This window comes from Grammomys surdaster, unplaced genomic scaffold (genome assembly GCF_004785775.1).
Source record: "Grammomys surdaster isolate TR1022 unplaced genomic scaffold, NIH_TR_1.0 126197, whole genome shotgun sequence".
NCBI classification, from domain to species: Eukaryota; Metazoa; Chordata; class Mammalia; order Rodentia; family Muridae; genus Grammomys; species Grammomys surdaster.
Genome location: NW_021621002.1, coordinates 1,985,118 through 2,007,113, shown reverse-complemented (window position 1 = coordinate 2,007,113; position 21,996 = coordinate 1,985,118). Strand labels below are relative to the sequence as shown.

At 51.3% G+C, this 21,996-nt stretch overlaps 1 protein-coding gene across 1 annotated transcript; it reads left to right on the top strand.

Annotated features, from left to right (window-relative positions):
* The first annotated feature begins 4,772 nt into the window (after nucleotides 1–4,772).
* Nucleotides 4,773–17,149, top strand: Aqp1 (aquaporin 1 (Colton blood group)). Its single transcript, XM_028758376.1, has 4 exons — nucleotides 4,773–5,374; nucleotides 13,975–14,139; nucleotides 14,410–14,490; nucleotides 15,222–17,149. Exons 1-4 carry the CDS (start codon nucleotides 4,991–4,993, stop codon nucleotides 15,399–15,401), a joined length of 810 nt encoding a protein of 269 aa, XP_028614209.1. The 5' UTR covers nucleotides 4,773–4,990; the 3' UTR covers nucleotides 15,402–17,149.
* Nucleotides 17,150–21,996: the final 4,847 nt, after the last annotated feature.

Here is a 21,996-nt window from a genome sequence, read left to right as displayed (position 1 = left end):
GCCCTCCCAAACCATGCACACACATGACACTTCCTCTCAGGGCCCCACACAGCAGCAGACACAGCAGCAGTGCCCCTGTCCTGCCATGCCTCCCCCAAGGGTCTGGCTGCCCGTTTCAGAAACCACCAGCAGTGCCCTCTGTATGTGGGAGGATATGGCCCTCCTGGGCCATCAGGGATTCCCACTGCAGAATAGGGCTTGAGAAATTGTGACTATACGCTGTCATGGAGGTCTTTGCCAGCCCTGAGTGGGTTGGAATAGAGGCAGGGGCAACCCTGCCTCCGCAGGCACCCTCCAAGGACTTCAGCTGGGTTCCTGAATCTCTGTTTTTAATCCTGGGCATGATATAAGGATCAAAGCCATATAAACTCCATCGGGCCAATGGAAACTTTTTTTTCATCCTGTTCTAGTGACTCTTCCGCTACAGAGAATTGCTGGTAAAACATTGGAATAGAAAACCCCACTGTCCAGAAATGGGTGTGGCATTGCCCCTCACCCCAAAGACAAGAAGCCTGGCTTGTGGCTCAAGGCAAGTAGGGGTGAGGGCGAGGACAGGGAGGAGCAGGGTGAATAGGAAACAGAAGCCTAGAAAATTATTAAATTGTTCCATCCCCGCTGAATCACTGGGGGCCTCCTAAATCCGTTTTTGATTTAAGAGTGATCGCGTGATGCCTAAATGCCCAGGCACTGCCTCTTAGACAAGGTTCCTCCCCTCAGATTCTGGGAGAGGCAGGTGTCCTTCCCTTGTGAGCAGGAATAGGGGGCAGAATCCCCACCATGCCCAGCTCTCAGCTCAGCAACCTTAGGGACCTAGCCTTTTCTAGGCTCAGTGTGGGGTGGTCCAGGGCGCCATCACAATGGAGGGCCTGCAGGGGTATCTAGGAAGGAGGAGGGATGGCCACTGAATGGCCACAGCAGATGTGGTGATCTAGGGTGTAGGAATTGGGAAGGGAGGGGCCGTCATGAAGCCATACTGGGCTGTGAGGAGCCTGAGCACTGGGTTAGAGAAGCCAAGTTTCTGAGGCCCTGAGTAATCCTATGCCATGGTTTGGAGCTGACCTTCTCTCTCCCATTGTTGGGGGGGCTGGCCTTGTCTCACAAGGAGGATGGCTCCAGATTGGCACCTCTGGCTATGAACTCCTAAGAGGACTAGCCTCTCTGGAACAAGCCAGAGAGGTATGGCTGACAAGTCCCAGATCAAAGCCAGCAGAGGGGTATAATCAGGTGCCCCACTGGGGAAATTTTCAGAGCAAGTTGGGAGCCCCCCGGCGGGTAGGTGAGGAGGGGAAAGGGGTCTGCTTTCCTCAGGCCCATCAGGGAATATCCTGTCTTTCCCTCCCGCTTCTCTAGTCTTCCTTCCAACCCAGGAAAGCTGAAGCGAGCCTGGAAAACTCATCCAAGCTGGTGTTGAGCTTAAGCTGACCGGATAGGTATGTGTGTGCCAAGTCTCCTCCTTCCCACACTCTATTCCTGGTGGGCCTTCTGGAGGGAATGAAGCCATTATGTTCTCTGCCTGGCTTATAGAGAAAAATCTCTGCTGGCAAGGCCTTGAGTCCACCCCTTCAGCTTCTCTGCCCTGCATGTCACCAAAGCTTCTAAGTAGTGAAAGACGGACCATGCCCAGGGATGTTTCCTTTCCGTACAACCTAAGATTTCTATCCTTATCCTGCATCCTCGGCTCTGGTCACCATCCTCTGAGACGGACACTGAAGTTCTATGGAACTCCGAAGGAAGAAATAAGAAAGCCCCAGAACATCCTACGAACAGTCAACTCTGACTGGCACCGGCCTCACTGGGCAGTTCAGGAGTGAGGCACATCTGGAAAATCCCTTGCTAGGACAAAACGGTGGCTGCCACTAGGGTCTGAGAGACAAGTCCAGCCTGAAGCTTGGCCACTAGGATGGAGGGCATCTGTTTTATTTAGTCTGGCCTGAGCTTGAGAGCCTGTTCACAGGAAAGACTCAGGGGCCAGCCCTAGGGCACTGGGACACTCTAAAGAAGAAGCACAGCCAGAACCAGGCCTTGGACCTCGGTTCCCAGGGATGACTACACGGTAGGGGCTCTGGCTGCACCCTGCTCCTCTGTGCTTTTAACTTAGATTGCTGCTGCCCTCTCTACCCCAGGAAGATGGAGCTTCTTTCACCAGCATCCCTGTCCACCCTGAGACTTGTAGCCCAAGGTCCTTGCCCTTTGTTCTGGGATAGTGAACTGGGTAGAGTAACCTGGGCCTCGGGACCTTTCCTTTTAGGAGTGGTGCTTAACCTCTGGGATTAGGACTAAGTTGTAGAGTAATCTAATCCCAGTGTTCCTTCCCTTGGCATATCACTGATGGTTGCCCCAGACTCAGCAAGGCACCGTCTAGTTTCAGCCTGCCTCTCCTGGCCGGCCAGCCTGGATTGTGATTGGCCAGTGAAAAAGAATGTGGCATAGGGCCTTTCTGCCTGACATACAGCCAGAAGCCTTTTCACTTTACCATGCATATAGCCAGACAGTTCAGAACTGCAGGGACCCCTGGGCATGGTGGGAAGCAGCGACAGAAAAAGTTCGCATTGATATTTTAGGCAGTGCCTGTATTCTGAGGGCATCTCCTTTGCCCCAAAGGATGAAGCCATGTTCATAGGTTCAGTTGTCAGTGGGTCAAAAAGACAAGGAGCTGCTGGTTTTTGCGGCCTCTGGTTGTTCCCGTGGTATCCAGAATGGCGTTTGGCATGATATTTGTGCTAATAAAATACTTGTGCTAAAGAATATATTAGTAATATCCAAGAGAATCTCACCACTGTTCTACACACACACACACACACACACACACACACACACACACTAGCATACCACATACTTCAGCTACAAACCTGGTCTGCAGATACTGCCATAGCCTCTTGGGACAGACACACTTAGGTCCACAAAGGCTTGTATTCTTGGTTCCTCACTGTTTTGCTGCCTGGCCACACCAGCCTCTGGTGTGGGGCTAGCTCTCCCTACTGTTTTCCTGGAATCCTTTTGACTAGGCCCCTGAGCCAGACAGCATCAGATCTGAGCCTTATACAGCCTTGCAGACAGATCTTTGATTAGAGGCTCCTGGAACCAAAGAGTGAGTTCCTTCAGGGGCTGTGTCACTGGGGAACCTCTCAGAATATAGGATGTGGTGGAGGCTCCAGGAAGTGCCCCATCGCACTGGTTACCTCTCTAGAGGGTTAATAAGTCTTTGATTACATTCAGCTGCCAAGCAGCCGCCACACCACCTCTCTGCTCAGAGCCACTCCTCCTGGCCTTCTAAGTATTTAGGTGTGTGGTGGTAAATTAATTCCCAACCAGCCACCTGCTACCATCAAACATACCACAGGGTTTCTGTAGGTCACATCAAGTTCCAGGGCTGCAGCTGGATACAAGCTGGCCCTTGAGAGACAGTATCATTCTCTGTAGGATGGACCCTGGGTAGAAGGTGCCCGGCTGGCCCTACCTTGACAGATGTCACACTCAAAGACAATCTTCTCTCTCAGTGAGTGTTGGTTTCCACCTCTAAAGGGTAGGAAGCTAGCGGTTCTGATAAGGACTAAGATAGGAAGAGAGAGACCTGATCATAACAGGTTCTGCCCTGTGGCCACAGAGAGAGCCTCCTTGCTGGGCCTGGTGTACCTTCCAGCACACTCAGTCAGTAGGCAAGTGACCAGTTCTCTGGTTCTCTACTCCAGATTTGGCAAGTATACAGGGAGCACGGTAGGTGCTTGGTCTACACCCACCTCCCCTCCTCCCCTCCTGCTGTTGGAAAGAGCCTCTGGTCCCCCTTACCTCCTGCTCTCCTCTTTCTGTGTCTCGATTCTGGTCCAGCCAATGTCTCCTCTGCTCGCTGTTTGCTCGTTCTGTTTCTGAAGTGTTGTTTTTTCCTGTGATGCTAAGGACTAAATCCAGTGCCCAGTGGAGAATTATACGAGTGAGCACATCCCTAGCTCTTCCCACTGTCCCCTGCCTGGCTGGGGAACCTCTTTCACTTTCCACCACCACTCAGATAGCGCTTCCTGCTGTTCTGTCTACCACCCCATCTCTGCATCTGTCTCTTAGCTCCAACCCGTGTCTCCCATCCTCTCCTTTGCAGGTCTGTCATTCCTTCTATCTCTCCAGTGACCCAATAGCTCCTTTGCCTATTAGAGGAAAAACAAAAACAACAACAACATCAACAACAACAAAAAACTAACCATCACCATCTCTTCCCCACCCCTCTCAAATCATTGACTCAAATTGTTTTAAGTTTGAGGATTTGGGGGCGTTTCCCAACAACCTTGCCTGGCTAAGGCCTACCTTTGTCTGCAGAATGACAGACGGCTCCCAGAAAACTTCTCTACCCTCATCAACTGAAGCCTGCATGGTGAGGGGACATTCCAAAAGTGACATGCAGCTGCTTGGCCCAGGCCAGGACACTGGAGGCCACAGATTTCTGGGCCTGAGAACTTCAGATTACTAACTCTGCTCAGAGTGGGATGGGACAGGCAGGCAATTTCTGGTGCCACCTCCAGGGAGGGCAATGTCCATCTGGGGAGTCCAGACAACCCCTATTCCCCACCCCTTCTAGAGTGCCAGGCTCTGCCCTCAGGCACCCTTGAGCTTTGCGGGCTGGGCGGGGACACCTGGATTTCTCTGGCCCCCTGAGAAGAGCCAGCTTGGAAGAATTTCTCAAAGCCTATTAGAGCAACGGTTGCCTCCTGCCTTCTCAGGCTGGGCAGGGCCGAGGGCTGAGGCGGGTGGAGGGAGTAAGGGAGGGCAGGAGGGGGGAGAGGAGGAAGGAAAAAGTTGGCAGGCAGACAGCAGAGCCCTGTCTGCATCCATCGCAGAGAGGAGGCTCGTGTGGTGTGGGGCGGGCCAGGAGCAAGGAGAGGCCTTCCTCCCTTTGTGCTCCCCCCACCCAGCCCTATAAATAGGCCCAGCCCAGGCTGTGGCTCAGCTCTAGGAGGGAGTTCAGCACCAGGCATCCAGCGGTTAAGTCGAGGCCCCTGCCAGCATGGCCAGCGAAATCAAGAAGAAGATCTTCTGGAGGGCTGTCGTGGCTGAGTTCCTGGCCATGACCCTCTTTGTCTTCATCAGCATCGGCTCTGCCTTAGGCTTCAACTACCCACTGGAAAGAAACCAGACGCTGGTCCAAGACAACGTGAAGGTGTCACTGGCCTTTGGTCTGAGCATCGCTACCCTGGCCCAAAGTGTGGGTCACATCAGTGGTGCTCACCTCAACCCAGCAGTCACACTGGGGCTCCTGCTCAGCTGTCAGATCAGCATCCTCCGGGCTGTCATGTACATCATTGCCCAGTGTGTGGGAGCCATCGTTGCCACTGCCATCCTCTCGGGCATCACCTCCTCCCTACTCGAAAATTCACTTGGCCGCAATGACGTGAGTGGGGTATCTCAGGCTTAGGGGGCTGTAGGGGAGGGCAGAGAGGGAACTGGTTCCATTTGCTGTACAATGGGGATACTGAAGAACAGAGAAGGAGGAAGGTTTCTGGGGTCATGCTGAGATCTGGGGCTAGAACCCATGTGTGCTGCAGGGTCTGTTTGCTGGTTGGTGCTGTGAGCATGGGGGAGCTAGACAATAATGGTTGTGCCAAAGTCCCCTGAAGAGTATCTACTGCCAGGAATGAGCTGAGGGGGCAGATAGCTGTGTGCCAGCAGTTCCTCCCCCTCCACAGGAGTTTCTTGGCTCTCTCCTGTCCTACCTGTGCAGCCACTTTTCTCCTTTGCAGTCCCATGCACTAGGCAACCTCTACCTACTGTCCCAAGTACACCTTCTCCAGATACCTAGCATGTTTAAAGCCACTTCTGCAAGTATCTGAGTGCGACTCTCTTGATACGTTGTCTGGGCTTCTAAGCGCCTTCCAATTCTTACCCAGGTCCCCAAATCAACTTCCTCAGAAAGTCAGGAGACAGCCCCCTTTTCATTCCTCGGCCCCCAATAATTAGACAAAGTTGAGGGAATAAAACTCTCTCTGGAGTTTTGGGTAAGCTTTCTAGATACCAGTTCAGGAGAAGGGTTCAGCTCAGCAGTCCTTGGCCGCTGAACCGTTGCCATGCTTGCTTGGTTGTGTACGGAGGTGGAAGTGAAGGTGTGTGTGTGTGTGTCTGCCTGGGTCCTGAACTTGTGTAAGCCATTTTCAAGTTGACGCTGTGTTGGAGAGTGTGTAAGCATTTGTACCCATTGTTCCTGGCTTTAATGATAAGCAGACGCTGGCAACAGTACGTGGCAACTGTTCAACATAACTGTCCCTGGGTTACTCCACACAGCTAAGTGGCCTCTGTGGTGGCTGCCTGGCCACAGACCTTTCCCGGTTTCTTAATGAGCTAAGTGCCCATGATGAGCGAGTGCACTTGGGTTTAATGGGGACCAGTTTAGCAGAAGTGTCTAAGAAGGGTATAGGGTTTCTCAGAATGGAATAGGCTGGAGTCCCTCACCAGAGGCAAAGACTAACGGCAGAGTGGCAGAATAAGGCCCAGAGAAACATTGTTGGCTGGACCCCAGAAGGGCAGATGCATAGGGAAAGGGGCAAGAGAGCGGACCAGGGCTCCTGTGAGTTGGATGGCTATGTGTGAGTAGACGCCTTTCATTTCCCAGCTGAAGTTCAGGTCCTGGAGATGCAGATGGGGAGGGAGGTGAAAGTCTGGTGCAGAGGGCAGCTGCTGTGGTGGCTCTGCTGCAGGGATGAGCAATTCTGTGCCACAGTGACGCCAAGCCATCACACTTTTAAGTCAACCTCTGCTCAGCCGGAGATTGAAGATTAGCCCTGCGGCTGGAGTTTAGACTTTAGCTGGAGAAAAACGTGGCTGCCATAGGCATAAGGAACAGGCTGTGTCCCTCTAGACTTCAGTCTCTCCAATAGGAGCGGGGCTGGGTGCCTTAGTGAATTCCTGTGAGGAGGTTCAAGTTCCTACTGGGGTAGGGGCTGGGGAGGATGGAAGCGATGCATGCTCCCTCCTAGCCCTTGTCTCTTCCAAGTCAAGTGACAGGCGAGACCTATGCCCTTGCTGGCAAAGGCTTTGCATTTCTAATATGGTCATCCGAGGCAGAGGCAGAATGGGTTTGCTTCCTCAGCACCTGAGTCTGGCTACTCCCCGCTTAAGTCTCCGTTCCTCCTGCCAACTTTCCAGAGATGCCAGAGTATACATGTCAGGCAGGATATATACAGCTGAAGGAGAAAAAGCGTCAGGCTAGTGTGAGGACAGTTTGAGGAAGGAGGCAGGCACCCTAATCCCTGTTTGTTGTTAACCATCAAGTCTTCCTGGGGCTGAGCATCCTGAGGTTCAAAAGGAGCCTTGGTTCTGGGGTCATTCCTGCTATTCCATACCACTAGCTTAAACTGTTGGCTGAAGCTAATTACCTACCCAAGAAGCAGCATCATATAGAAGGGACCACACATTGTGGTGAGGTACCTTTGGCACTTAGGACAGTCTGTTCTCCAGCCAAATGGCTCTCTTTGGGCGCCAGCTCCTGGTTATGGAGGGGCTGGGAATGGTCTCAGTGCCTTAGAGGAACAACAGTCGATGGAACAGGTGGCAGCCTCTTTCCTCTACATCCCAGGGGAAGGCTCTCGAGGCTCCTCTGCTCTTACCCCCACCCTGCCGCCAAAACCTGGGTGGGGTGAGTTGTTGGCATGGAGATTTCCAAAGAAAATAGAGGGGAAAGTGGCAGGAAGTGGTTGAGTGAGTCAGGGGGTGTCCCCCAGGGACATGGTGGGGACAACTTTCTCCTGACTAAGTCAGGGCTCAGGAAACGCCCTAGAGAGACTATGAGCCTCCTATAAGCTCATTGGTCCTTTCTGGGGTAAAGAGGCAGATCTTAATTTATACCCTTGGCTACAGGCTCTGAAGCTCCCTGCCCCGGGCCAGGCACCTGCACCCTATATTGCTCCATACACTAGCCTGGGCTTAGATGTCCCTACTTCGCACCCATGAACCCGTGAACAGGATACAAAAGGGTGTGGCCGGCTTTGGAGAATAGAGGATGCTGAAGCCTTAGTCCTGGCATCCCGGCTGTTTTCATTCTTCCTCTTTCTGGCCCTCATCCTGCAGAAATGACTGGGGCTGTTGGGTGCTGAGGGTAGGGCTGGGTCAGCCAGGCTCCCCACTCTGGGCAGCTCATGGGCCTGAGGCCAGATACACTGCACAGCTGCCTGTGATACCAGGCAGGAGGCAGGTGAGATAAGAGGTGTCAGGGCGGGCCAGAGAACTTTTGAACTGAAAGGATGGGAGGGCCAGGAGAGCTCCAGAGAGATCTTCCTGTAAGAACCCAAATGTGGACTGAGAAGGCGGCTTCTGGATGGAGCTGAGGCAAAGGGGCAAGGGAGACCGTGGAGTAGAGGTAGTCATCAAATTTGGGCAAGCTGGTGTCATGGTAGGAGCCTGGATTTTGAAGGCGATAGGAGCTCTGGACCTTGTCTGGTCTCTGTTTCTGGAGGAGACCATTTTCCCAGAGCTTCCCAGAGCTCATCTGAGGTCTCAGGCAGAGGATACACCTACTCTCTTCAGGGTCATCTCTTAGTCATATTGATTCAGGACTCAAATACTTGGAAATACTTCCAGCTGCTATTCCAGATTGTGTGTGTGTGTGTGTGTGTGTGTGTGTGTGTGTATGTGTGTGTGTGTGTGTGTGTGTGTGTGTGTGTACGTATTCCCTGAATGCTTATTCCTCTCTCAGTTTCTTGGTTCTTGGGTGTTAGCATCCCCAGCCATGTGGGGGAGAGGGTGTCTCTTACCTGTAGGCCGATCAAGATTGAGCTCCCTGCTATCTCTACGAGGGCTTAGGAGTGGGCTATGGAAAAGAAGCGTAAATTTCCAATGCCCTGACCAAGTCCAGCATGGCCAGGGACGGAGCTGGGGGCTGGGTGTACCGGCATAGCTGGGACCTGTAATTATTGTTTCCAGGCAGAAGCTAGGAGGGAAAGGGCAGGGGGAAGAGTGTACAGAGGCAGAACTTTGTGGCAGGGCAGCCATTCCTTCCCACAGAGATCCTGAGGCCGGGTCCTCCACAACATCTGCCAGATCAGTACAGCTAGTGTAGTCTACCTGTCCCAAACCAGAGTCCACTTGGGACACGTATTTAAAAGACAACACTCCAAGAGGGCTCATGCAGGTGGCCGTCTGAGGAAAGCTGCTCCCACCCCGCCCCACGCCAGCCTCAGCCCCTCTGCCCTGGTGCTTCCCCTTCTAGCTCCTCTGAAGGCCTCTATGCAGCCCTACTCTCTAGGGCCCCACTCAAGGTATTGTTAACTATAATCTGCCCGGACTCTCCAGGGAGGTCACAGTATCTCCCCAGCCCCCGGCCCCCACTGGAAGCTGTTCGCGATGGCAGAAGAGCCTTCCATTCTTGTTTGTTGCAGTTTTGTGTCCTGAGAACTTTCCTGTCCCTACTCTTTAGAAGCCCTAGTAGAGGTAGCAGGGGACTCAACCCTGGTTAGCCTACAGGTAAGAAAGACCCCCTCTCCTCGTGGCTCCAGAAGCTAATAATCCCAAGAAACTGAGAGAGGAATAAGCACTCAGGGCCAGAATGAAACTTGAGCCTCGTGCCTGCAGATCAGGGCAGGAAAACGTCCTTAGGGCTCTTCAGTGTTCAGGACTCCTCTCTCTGCACCTTTTTCTGGAGACTAGAGGGGCTCCTCGACCACAGTACTGGGATGAGTGGGAACAGCCCAAATGGAATGAGCAGAGGGCAGGGGAGCTATCTTAACTTATCCAAACAGCTAGTATTCCCCAGCATCCTTGAGACTGAGACTGAATCCCATAGACCAAAGACAGCGAGCAGGCATGCTCAGCCCCTTCAAGGGCTTGAAATTCCAGTAGACACTCTCCAGAGGGGAGTTTCTGGTCCGTATAAAGAATTCTTTTTTTTTTTAAACTCAGAAAGTAGCTTCCTCTAAACAGATGAGCCCTCTATCTCTAGAAATATTCAGGTTGGACCCATCTGACAAGGAAGCTGCTCCAGGTGAGCCTGGCGGTATTGGGGTACAGTGTAGGTGGGTAAGAGGTTTTGTGCCACACGCTTTATGTCAAACAGAATGGGAGGTGGAGATTTGAACTCAGGTTTCTGAATGCTGGCTAGAGGGTGCCTCCCTGATTTCAGGCAAGGAGGAACCTGAAGGCTGCTTGGGGCTAGAGTCAAGGCCAATGCCTGTATTTTGCTATTGGGAAAATGAGACCCAACCAAGTTATAGGTTGTACAGTGGGTAATGTCAGTGCAGGGCCATGCTCCAAATCTTCTACAAACATGTACACACACATGCACGTACATGACATAGGGCAAAGAACATGCTCTCAACACTGCTTCCATCTGGGGACGCAGGAGGGGGAAGGTCCTCACAGGAGCCTCTTCCTCTCCTTGCCCTGCAGTAAGGAAAAGGAAGAAAGGAAGCTGGAAACCTTTGCTTTGTGTATTGTTTCTTGTCGGAAAGATAAAATAGCTCTGGGAGCAAATAAATGGCCTTTGAGAGCAGCTGCTCGATCAAGGGGTCTCTCTCTTCAGCACTCCACTCCCTCCTCCAGACAGTAGTGGTACTAGCCCTGTGGGCATGGAACACGAGGGACATTGTGACGCATTCAGAAATGCCATCAGACACACCAGTGCAAACACACAGAAACCAGCTGGGACTTTGTGCCACAGAGAACCCCTGCTCTGAAGGGCTTGCCCAGCGTGGTGTCTTGAGTTACAGCGAATCTTGGGCTCTGCTCAGGAAAACTTGGCCAGGACCCTATCAGCTTGTGTAAATGTCCCCCAGGGACTTAAAAAGACTGACTTGTCTTTAATCCCAAGGTGAGGATTTTCCCTACTTTCCTTTAATCAAAAATTGCTGTTTACATGATTTAATTCTTGCTTGTTTGTTGTTCTTAGCCTTTTTTTTTTTTTTTTGGACTGGCTCATTCTATCAGTTTCTAAGGGAGGATTATTAAAAACACTTCAAGTTGGGAAAAGTTTGATCTAATTTATGTAGCTGTGCATTTTAAAAAATAATGTATTTTTAATCTGAATTGTTTTTTACTGACTACAGGCCTAATAGTTTGATAGTTCTTAGATCATTTAATTATTCTGTAACAAACCTGTTAAGGTCTACACATAGCCACTTGTAGACGCAGCCAACACAGACCACACAGCTGTACACTGAGCACACGTAAGTGCTGTCTGAGAGGTGATGAGGTGGGACCTACCGCTCCCTGGCCGGCTAGTGCTGAGTACTGGAGACAGTGTGGTGGGCAGACAGCCATGTCTCTTGAGCTGTTCCTTGAGAGCAGAGGCCCAGCCTCAGCCAGGCCTGGCTCTGGACTCTGCTGCTTCTCAAGGGTGGGGCACAGGAGGCCCTTACCAAAAGTCAGGGCCCCACGCCTGGGACTCTTTGAGCTGTCCTGGTGGCCTGCCTTCAAGTGGCAGGGAGGGTTCAGGTAGCATGGCATGCAGAGGTCCATCCTGGGCTGGGACACTGGCAATGTCAGAGTCACCTCATGCCAGCAACACATTTCAAGCTGGGAACAGTCTGGTCCCCTCGTAGCCAGCATGTCAGTCTATGAGCCTGGGGTGACATCAACCCTGAGGTGAGGGTCTAGGCCTCGCTGCCTCCTCCTTGAGCACATGTACCTGCTCTGTTGTCTCACACGTGTCCTCTCACTTGCATTCACAAAACTGAGTGTTCCTCTTTCAACTCTAGTCGGTGAAAATCCAGGCAAAAGTGCACACCAGGCAAAAGCGCACACATGTGCAAATGTGGGTCTTCTCCAGCGATAAAGGACAACAACTGGACAAGGGCCCCGTTTAAGCAGTTGTTTCAAATGTAATGGGCTGTACACAATCGCTATGATTTGACTTTTCTAACTTGCTCTTTCCTGGACAGCGAGTTTCCACAGACCTATATCGCCTCTAACTCTCTTACTGTTTTCCGAGATATAAGTAGTTCAGGTCCACTAGGCAGTGGGAGAGCAGGCCTCATTAGCTGCTGAGGCGAGCGAGGTGGCCGCTGCTGGCATGCTGGTGGGCTTTGGAAGGGGAAGGTGGCCAGCCTATGTCTTTGGTCGTCAGGAGTTGGGTCTCTTCTGGAGTTCCCAGGCTAGACGGCTGTTTCCAGCTTCCTGAGAACTCAGACCTCTGGAACCAGGGCCTGCTCTGTTCTGTGTAGACAGAAAGTGGTACGTTGCGTAGAGTCTGAGACTCAACCCTAGTTAAGGACCAGGGGAAGAGATAAACTGGCTCTGGATATATCTGTAAGAAGGACAGGGTGAGCTGGGCAGTGGTGGCGCACGCCTTTAATCCCAGCACTTGGGAGGCAGAGGCAGGCGGATTTCTGAGTTCGAGGCTGGCCTGGTCTACAGAGTGAGTTCCAGGACAGCCAGGGCTACATAGAGAAACCCTGTCTCAAAAAAACAAAAAACAAAAAAAAAAAAAAAAAAACAAAGAAGGACAGGGTGAGGACTAGATCTGAGCAGGAGGCTTAGGGACAGCTCCACTAATTGGTGTGGAAGTGTTCACTGCAGGACTTCTGCTAGCCAGCAATTAGGCCAGCCTAAGAGAGGAGGGGAGGTGGAGGGAGAAAAGCCATGAACATCAATGAGGGCCACAGGCTTTCCAGGCAGAAGTGGAGATAGCCATTGTGGACTTCTAGTCATTCCTCTGTCAAGCCGTCCCAGCTTCAGGCAGCCTCTGTCAGCAGACACAGCTATTCTTCACTTCCATCTCCACATCTGGTACTTCCTGCTTTTTCCACCTTCTCCAAATATCCCGTGACCTTTGAATCTTCTGGAGGCTCTAGAGTATAGATGGAGCTGAGACCTTAAGCCCATTTTACAGATGGAGAAGCTGAGGCCCCAGAGACACCCATGTTCATGGTGCCAACTAGAAGAAGTAGAACCCAAACATGGGGATTCTGCCTCTATTACCTCTATTGTCATATGATGATAGTTGGCCATTGCCCAAGGCATAGGGGACACAGCTTTGGGGTTGGCCAGGAAAGGCCCAAAGCTGGGGCTTCAAGGTAGTGGAGGGGATGTGAGTCACTCTCTGAGAGCCAGCACAGCAGACAAAGGCGGGAAGAGTATTGTTCTTGTGAGATAGCTTCAGGGCTGAACCGGGAAGACACCCGTCCCCTACCCTGAAGAACCCCTGGCCTGGTGGCTTTGGGGATACCACCACTCAGTGGGGAAACTGGAAGAGAGCCTTTAGTGTCAGCTTTTTGGGTGGGGCTGAGCTGTCCCTCCTGGGAGGGAGACCAAAGGGAAGCATCCCTGCACCCCCACCAAGATGTCTCAGCTGCTCTGTGGGGTGTACCTGGCCTTCCTCCCCTCCTGACCTGGAGCAGTTCTCAGCATCCCCTGTGAGAGAGGATCTTCTCAGGGCAGCCACTGCAGGTGCCATAGGGCTCCAGAGTCTTCCTGGCAGTTCTCACTCCCTTCTTTTTGCATGAGTCATCTTTCCAAAAGCAGCTTAGGGGCAGGGGCAGCCAGACTACACAGTGCTTGGGCCCGTGGAACCAAAGAGAGGGAAAGCCATGGAGGAAGAGAGGGAGGGAGAAGAGGGGAGAGAGGAGATGCAGAAGGGAAAAGAGATGGAGCTAGGGAAAGATTTGGAAGGGGGTGGCAGTATCTTCACTTGATTCTTCCTACCCACACTTCTCTTCTCCCAGATATCCCTGACCACCTTCTGTGTCTGACTCCCACCTCTCACCTGTAACCCTGGGCATACCATGTAGCCAAACAAGAGGCCCTGCGTTAGTTACCTCTGGCCTCTGAGCAGTCCAGACAGGACTGGGGATGAAGCTAGAGCAAAGAGACAAAGCCTGATGTTCATTACTTGTCGTGTGTATGTCTGCTCCCCCCCGACCCCAGGGTCACACAATGAGAACCCCAGTCAGTAATAAGCTATGACATGGTTGAAGATTGTCTCTCGGTGCCTGGACCTTGTGCTCTGGGAGTCGTGTTACGGTCACCACCTGAACTCACTGGACCTTCTTGCTTCTCTCTTCTCTGCAGCTGGCTCGAGGCGTGAACTCCGGCCAGGGTCTGGGCATTGAGATCATTGGCACTCTGCAGCTGGTGCTGTGCGTTCTGGCCACCACTGACCGGAGGCGCCGAGACCTAGGTGGCTCAGCCCCGCTCGCCATTGGCTTGTCTGTGGCCCTTGGACACCTGCTGGCGGTGAGTAAGGGAATTCCCAGGTTGGGGACGTGGGGAGGTCACGGCCAAGAGGTGGTGATCAGGGCTAGTGTGGGTGTCTGTGGTACTCAGGATGGAGCTTCCATGGGGTGGGGATGGCAGACCCACCCTGGTGACAGGAAAAGGACACAGGGACCTCTGATCATGCCATTTTCTCCACTGGGATTGATTTTCCCCTGGTCTGCCCTTTCTCCTCATCTCCCTGTCATTTCCCTTATATTCCTGTTCCTTACACGATTGCTCTCCTTCCAGATTGACTACACTGGCTGTGGTATCAACCCTGCCCGGTCATTTGGCTCTGCTGTGCTCACCCGCAACTTCTCAAACCACTGGGTAAGTCACCGTGAGCAGCCAGGCGCATGGTGGAAGCCAGTTCCTTCCACCTTTAGGGCATTATTTTCCTCTCATAGAGATTCCGGGAGACAGGTAGGACAGAGGAAATCAAGAAACCAAACCCTGAGATGAAAGGAGAGGGTTCAGATCATGGAAAGATTTGTGTCATCTCTACTCTGACGGCTCGAACCTACTACCCTGCCCTTTCGTTCCAACAGTGTGGTGGACGGCAGAGGTCAGACCTTGACCCTGCCACCTTTGGATTTAGCAACCTCAGGAAGGTTATTTTTTGCCTTGGTTTCCCGGACATTGAGTGAAATAGGCTTAGGATCCTTGCCTCTCCCATCAGGGGAGGACCCACATCTGCAAGCAGAGCTATTAGAGAGAACATTTCGCATAGGTTTTAGTTTTAATTACTGTTGGTCTGTGTGTTCCTGGTCACCCTTCTATTAGAATAGCCCATCTCTGGGAACCTTCCAAGGCCAGGGGAAGGGAGTAGAGTAGAGCCATCCTCAGGAATGGGCAGATACAGAGATATGTGAGTTGTATACAGTGGCCAGGCTATGCCATCACTACACATCCTGGTCTGGGACCATTCTGAGGGGCAATGGGATCAGAAAGTGGGGGGGCGGGTCTGTCTGCTTCTGACTCATGACAGAGGGAAGGACGAGATTCCTAGGGGACGGGTAGTGTGGTCAGCTGTCCTCTAAACTCTCACTCTTCTTTCCTAGATTTTCTGGGTGGGGCCATTCATTGGAGGTGCCCTGGCAGTGCTCATCTATGACTTCATCCTGGCCCCGCGCAGCAGCGACTTCACAGACCGCATGAAGGTGTGGACCAGTGGCCAGGTGGAGGAGTATGACCTGGATGCTGACGACATCAACTCCAGGGTGGAGATGAAGCCCAAATAGAGGAGGCTTGGCCTGGGCATCCATATGGGGGTGGGGTAGGGATGGGCGGAGGGAGGGGAGGGCTGAAATCATATTGTAGACACTCTGACAAGCTGACCAAAGTCACTCCCCAAGACCTGCCTGACCCACACGGTCTATCTAGCCTTGTCTGGGGGCAGTAATATCACTGTCTTTCTTTCTGTTTCCTGGTCTCAGAGCTTCCTGGGGACCAAGATTTATCAACTCAGTACCTCACTCCTTTGACGTCATGGAGGAGTGAAAGGAAGGGACCCACCTGTTAGCTGTCCCCTCAGAGTGTGCTAGGAAGTCCCCCTCATTCCAAAGCTGCCCAGCAAGTCCCCCACCTTAGGTGCCTGGGATTCTGCCATTGTTGCTTTGTGCCTTTGATCAAGGCCTTCCTTATCCCCAAAGGCACTTTGAGGGAGAGGAGGTCCCCTAACTTTCCCCTTTGGTCTGACTTACCTCCAGGACCCTTCCCCTTAAACTCACTCTGAGACCTTGGAATTGTCCCTGTGCTGAGGCCTCACTTATCACATCTGTAAAATGGCAAGGAAGGGACAGCTTTGGGGATTCTGTAAGTGTGGACATGCCACAGGTTCTAGAAGGGACAGTCTAGACAGTACTGCTTTGCGCACCTGGCCTGAGCTCCTCTCCAACATTCACAGCCCACGAGCACACATGGATGAGCTACAGAGCAGAGGCTGTCCAGGATGCTGGAAGTGCCTGTTCACACAGACACCCTTCCTTTAGGCGGGTTTGCTGTAGCAGAATGAAGTCCATTTCGTGGTGGTAAGAGCTCACATTCCCTGACCTAGCTCTGGTGGGTCGTCCTGTGTAACATGGCACCAGCTGGGTGTTTATGTCAGTCCTCTAGTCTCCCTTGCAGCGTAGATCTGGTGTGTGTGTTTATTAAAGAGCACTGGGCTATGTGCAGCATCATGTCAGAGGAGAGAAGCAGCTAGATATGCAACAGACCCCAGACAGATGCCCATGGTGGGCACGCAGGGGTTTGGGTGCCCCTAGATCATCATGATCAAGGAGGCCACTCTTGTCCTGGCTCAGGAGCTCCTGGCTAGATGCATTTGATCAGAGCGTGGACAATCTGAAGAGGCTCACTATGTGACTCCAGGCACAGTCTGTTCTCTGCATTGACCCGATGATGCAGCTTCTGCTGCAGCCTAAGGACATCTCAGAGCGGAGTCAGCTCAGGGGTTGCATTTAGCTCTAGGTTATTCCATTCAGTCTCACCAAGCCTGAGCAGCTCTGCCGCTGTGCCCCTAACCATGTCGTGAACCCAGAGCCGCATTCTTCAGGTGCTTAGAAGCAGCAGGACAGTCAGGAGGCCATCGACCACTGGCATAACACAGCTGCACACTCTTCTCCATTCCCTAGCAGGCACTGTACCCACTTAACAGATAAGGACACTGAGGACCCATATGCTCAACTATATCATTTTGGTTCAAGCTTTAGCAGTCAAGGCCATGTTTGGCCACTCCATGGTCAATGAAGTGGACTCCTCTCACCTCCAGCTTCTCAGTTTCTGCCTGGGCAATAGCTAAGGGACGGGGTTGGGGGTGGGGATGGAGGTGGTGAGAGAGCTGTGCTGGAGGGGGGCAGGGCAGGCCCATCCCACCTGGTTCTGGCCACTGTGAACCAGGACCCTGTTATCTGTCTGCTCTGTGTATGTTTCTCTGCAATTGAAATTTCATCTGATGATAAGAAAATAAAGGACAATGACTTGCAAGGTCCTCCAGGCCTCCTGTGGTGTTTGCTCTTTTCGGTATTGCATCCCCACAAAGGGGCTCCAGTCTGTGAGGGGGGTTATTCTCATTTCTCTGTCTCCCAGTCTGAGAAGAATACAGATGCCCTTGTGCCCTAAGGAAACCTTGGCCCCAGGGGATGGGTACATTTATACCACAGATCCTAGGAGAGACAGGGTCTTGTCCTTAATAGGAAGGCTTCTGAAGCTCTGGAGATCTATGAAACAGCTATGTGGAAGTGAAGGAAAAGTTCAGGGCAGTTTAAATGAGGTGATAGGAGCCATTTTGGGTTCTGGAGGGTGGAAGAGTTAGGGGAAGCTAGGTTGAAGTCATAACCCTCTTTTAACCCCTATGTTCTCCTCAGGGCAGAGCTGAGGTGCCCCAGCTTTGCTTACCCTGGAAGCTCCACCTATGCTTATGTCTTGGGACCCCCAGGAGAGCTCTTCAGGTTTGACTCATCAGAGAAAATGAGCCCAGTGCTATGCTATACAGAGATTTGTCAGGTCCTGACACTAACCCCATGTGTGACACATGAAACGCTTCAGGGGGACTGTGAACTTAGCCACTGGAAACAGGCCATACATGGGCTAGCTTGTTCCTTCCTACATAGGCTTGCTCCGGGAGGTGAGAACCCACAAGCTATTGGAATGCTTGCCACGTGGCAAGCACAAGTGTCACCTGAGTGTAGGCTGAAGAGGGAAGGGGGCATGGGAAGGACTCAGCATATCATCGTGTTTCTGGTGTGATGGCATAAGAGGTGACACTGGAGAAGGCTTAGTGTTGTGTCTCTAACTGACTGCAGTGTACAAGGACCCTGGAGCTACCTCAGCCCCATTCAAACTTCCCTGGCTTCTTCCTGGCGAGGCACGTGTTGTTGGAATGAGAGACTGCCTGCTAGGCTGTAGAAACACTGTAGAGGCTAGCCCAAAGCCTCACAGACTCACACTTGAGGGCGTGTCAAAATCTCTCAAGTCCCTCTTAGCCTGCCTCTTCCTTGTCCCATCCCCTAGGTCTCAGGTCCCCTTAGTCTCCAACCACTGTGGACTACAGCTACTTAATTCCTGATCCCACCTCTGCTCTACTCCACAATATAGCCTTTCTTGCATGACTTCTGTAAGTTGTAATTTCTAGAATCCTAGAGCATAGAGGCAGCTCCTGGAGAAGAAGCCAAACTGGGGTTTGCAGTTACCTATAAGGCATTAGAGACCTTGCTGTGACTTGCAATATTAGAAGGCAGAGCCATCTGCATTTACAGAGGTCGTGTGGGCTCCTGAAGGTGAAATCATTCGCTCAAGGCTACACAGCGGGATGGTGCTGGGATTGAGGTTTGAACCTGTTCTGCCTGGCTTCAACAATTGGCTATCTCCATTGTGCATTATGTGATGCTGACCTGTTTTGTGGTGATGCTTTGTAGAGCTCTGGGCCAGCAGAGAAGCAAGGCTGAGCAACAGGGAGGCAAAATTGAAAAGGCTTGCCTATGAGCTCCCAACACTGCAAGAAGCCTGCTCCTTCTAGACAGACACATGTGGTGATGGCTTGAGGCACCACCAGACTGAGGCTGCTTCCATTACTGATACCTACTCCTGACTGGAAAGGATCATGATCTGTGTGTAGAGCATATGAACAGGGAAAGGCCAATGCTGCACCATGAGGGATATTAATGCACCAAGCTAAGCCTTATATACACAGTAGGTTTTGGTGCAATAGCTTTGGAGCCAGAGTGTCTTAGACATTTCCATGGGCTCAGAGCTCCAGCATCCATCTCCCCAAGTTCTTCAGACTTTGTACTGCTCAAGTTCTACTTGGCCCAACACAGATGAGTGGGTTTGAAAAGTAATTGGGGTGGGATGAGGCTTCTTGAGTAAGCAGAGGTCAGAGGACAACCTTCAGGTATCAGGGCTGTTCTGTTCATTGGATTTTAACACAGGCAGCAAATTTCCTAAACACCTCCAGGACTCAACCTTTGTCCCCAGGCTCTTGAACTGTCAGGTGACTAGCACATGAGGTGTCTTGGTGGGGGGCACCTGTCACCTGCCTCCGACTGTGACCTTACTGAGACTAGACTACAGGTCACCCACCCTTATCAAAACTCTGCACAGCCTTAACCTGGGGATGATTCAGAAAGCACGGAAGGTCGTGCCTTCTGCACCTGGCCTACAGGGAAGCAGGATGTGTTCTAGCAGCCACTGAATCCTAGAATATTTGTCTTTCCATTAAATTCACAAAAGCAAAATGCTGCAACACTGCAATTGCCACACCCCATCAGAGGCCCTGATGAGGCCTGGTACAGATTAGAAGACTTCCTAAACCCCTTCGCAGCAGGACCAGCCATAGCCCTGTGTTCAGTGTCCTGTCAGTGTGAAGTTTATTGTTGGGCAAATTCTCTTGGTTTCTAAACATGTAGAAATCTGGAATCTTTGCAGAGCCTTAGCCTCTGTGTGTGTGTGTGTGTGTGTGTGTGTGTGTGTGAATGTGTGTGAAAGAGAGGGGAGACACATACACAGAGGTGCAAATGTGTGTGTGCATGTGTGTGCATGTATGAGTGTGTGTGTGTGTTCATGTATATGGGGGTAGGCATGTCACAGTGTTCTTGTGGAGGTCAGACAACAACCTTCAGGTATCAGTACTTGCCTTTCTATCTTGTTTGAGACAGGAGTCTCTTTGTGCCAGGCTCCCTGGCCTCTATATTTCCACATGGATTCTTCCAACTCTGTCCCATCTTCCTGTAGGACGAAGGTTGAGTTTACAGATGCGACTACATTCATTTTTTCTGTTTTACATTTGTTGTCGAACTGTTATTTTGAGTGTGGATTCTGAGGATCATGAACTCAGGTCGTCACGCTCTGTGTGACAACTGCTTTTACCTACTACATCATCTCCTCAGCTCCAAACTTTCTCTTGTAGTACCTCAAATTCTTCATCGGGATCATGGAGATTCTGTTGGCTGGATGCTGAGTACTGGGTGCTGTAAGAGGATGGGTCTTGACAGGCACCTTAGGTTACATGACCTGATGAGTAGATGTGACCTATTATTCTGGCCTTGGTCCTGACACAGTGGACGTTGAACCCATGGGCTCAAAGCAGGCTCCAGTGGGAAATGTGGGACCCTAGGGACCGCAATACCCTTGGGGAACCTGATAGATGTGTGGAAGGTTCTTTTTCTTTGGGGTTCCCAGGCTAGTCCGCAGTATCCTTGGAACCAAAGCTAGAATCCGGGCTGGAAAAGCACTGGAGGAACTGGTGCCAGGCCCCCACCCTCAATGTGGCCAGGCCATGTGTGGGGCCATTAGGGTTTTTCCATGGCTCCTGTAGAGCATATCTTCGTTGGTCAGAGGCTTCTCAAGGAGGGGACAGTGATTAATGTTTTATGGACGAGCTGCTGGGTATGATGCTTTGTTTTCTTTAGGTTTAGAATACAATGAAGACGATGATAGGAATTCACTTCCCAGCAAGGGGGCTGGGTGAGGCCATTCTTGGGAGGCCAAGGACCAAAGGTACTGGTGTTTACCATTCTTAGTGCCAGAAGGGAAGAAGGCAGGTGAAGCTTTTGCTTACAGGGTCATCTTCACAAGCCCCATGGGACCATCAGTCCCCATTTGCACTTTGAGACCAATGTTCGATCGGGCCTGCGATAAAGGATATCTAGCTACTTCAAGAAACACTGCATGCAGAATTTGTTCCATCGCTCTGCTTGTAGCTTAGTGACTGGGCACAGAGAGAGATTACTACCTATCTGTAGCTGTAGGGCAACTTGGCTGCACTTGGTTTTATTCGTTTGAGAGAAAGTCTGCAGGTTGGACTTGATGTTCCCATGTAGCTAAGGATGATTTTAAACTTCTGATCCTTCAGCCTCTACCTCCTCAGTGTTGTGCCACCGAATGTATTTTATGCAATGCTGGAGGCTCTGTCATGAATACTAGGCCAGCACTCTATCAACTGAACTACATTTCCAGTCCCCATTCTTTTTAAATACTGTAATTCTTTCATGTGGAAGAACAAATTTAATTCATAGAGTTGTCCATTCAGGAAAGATTAAGGGTCAAAGTGTATGTGTATATGCACTTGTGCTGGTAAATGAGGACAACTTTCTTCTGTCATACCCTGCTTTAATTTGTCCTTCTGTCTGTCCATAGACCCTTCCCTGTAGTTAACTGTCTGATGGAAGCCCAGCTCAATCCTTGAGGAGAACACAGACTCAGGCTTCTAGGGGTCTGCAGCCTAGTCCAGGACCAAGACGACCACACAAGCAGAGGCCACAGGAGCATCCTCTGCCCGCAGCGACTCTCTGCATGGGTATTGTTTACCTACCTTCATGCTGTTGTTCACATTCAACCAACTCAGCTTGGGTTGTCGGAGCACTAGCAAGCACAGATTTTAAAACAAGCTGCAAGGTAAGTGACAGACTCAAATGTCTGCAGTTATGACATCATAGGGGAAGGAAGAGAGACTCTGCATATGAGTCTATTCCAGAGGAGGGAAATGTGAACCCAGAGAATTAATAACGGAGACAAAGTCCTCCAGGGTTGGAGCCCACACTGGTTGCAGCCGCTGATATTCTGGAAGAGGCTAGTGTGTCCTGACACCTTATTAACATAAACTTATTTATTTATTTTTTTAAATTTAGTGCATATTGTTCACAATGCAACTCAAAGAGAAAACTGAAGCCAAAGAAAGCAATAAAATTTGTTTAGATTAATTTTAAAATTGATGGGTGGCATTTGTGCCTTTGAGTTGTTAATATGTCTCATGTGTCATTTTGGGGTGTGTGTGTGTGTGTGTGTGTGTGTGTGTGTGTGTTCAGTTCACTGCAGAGGGCTGCTAGGCCCTCATGTGGA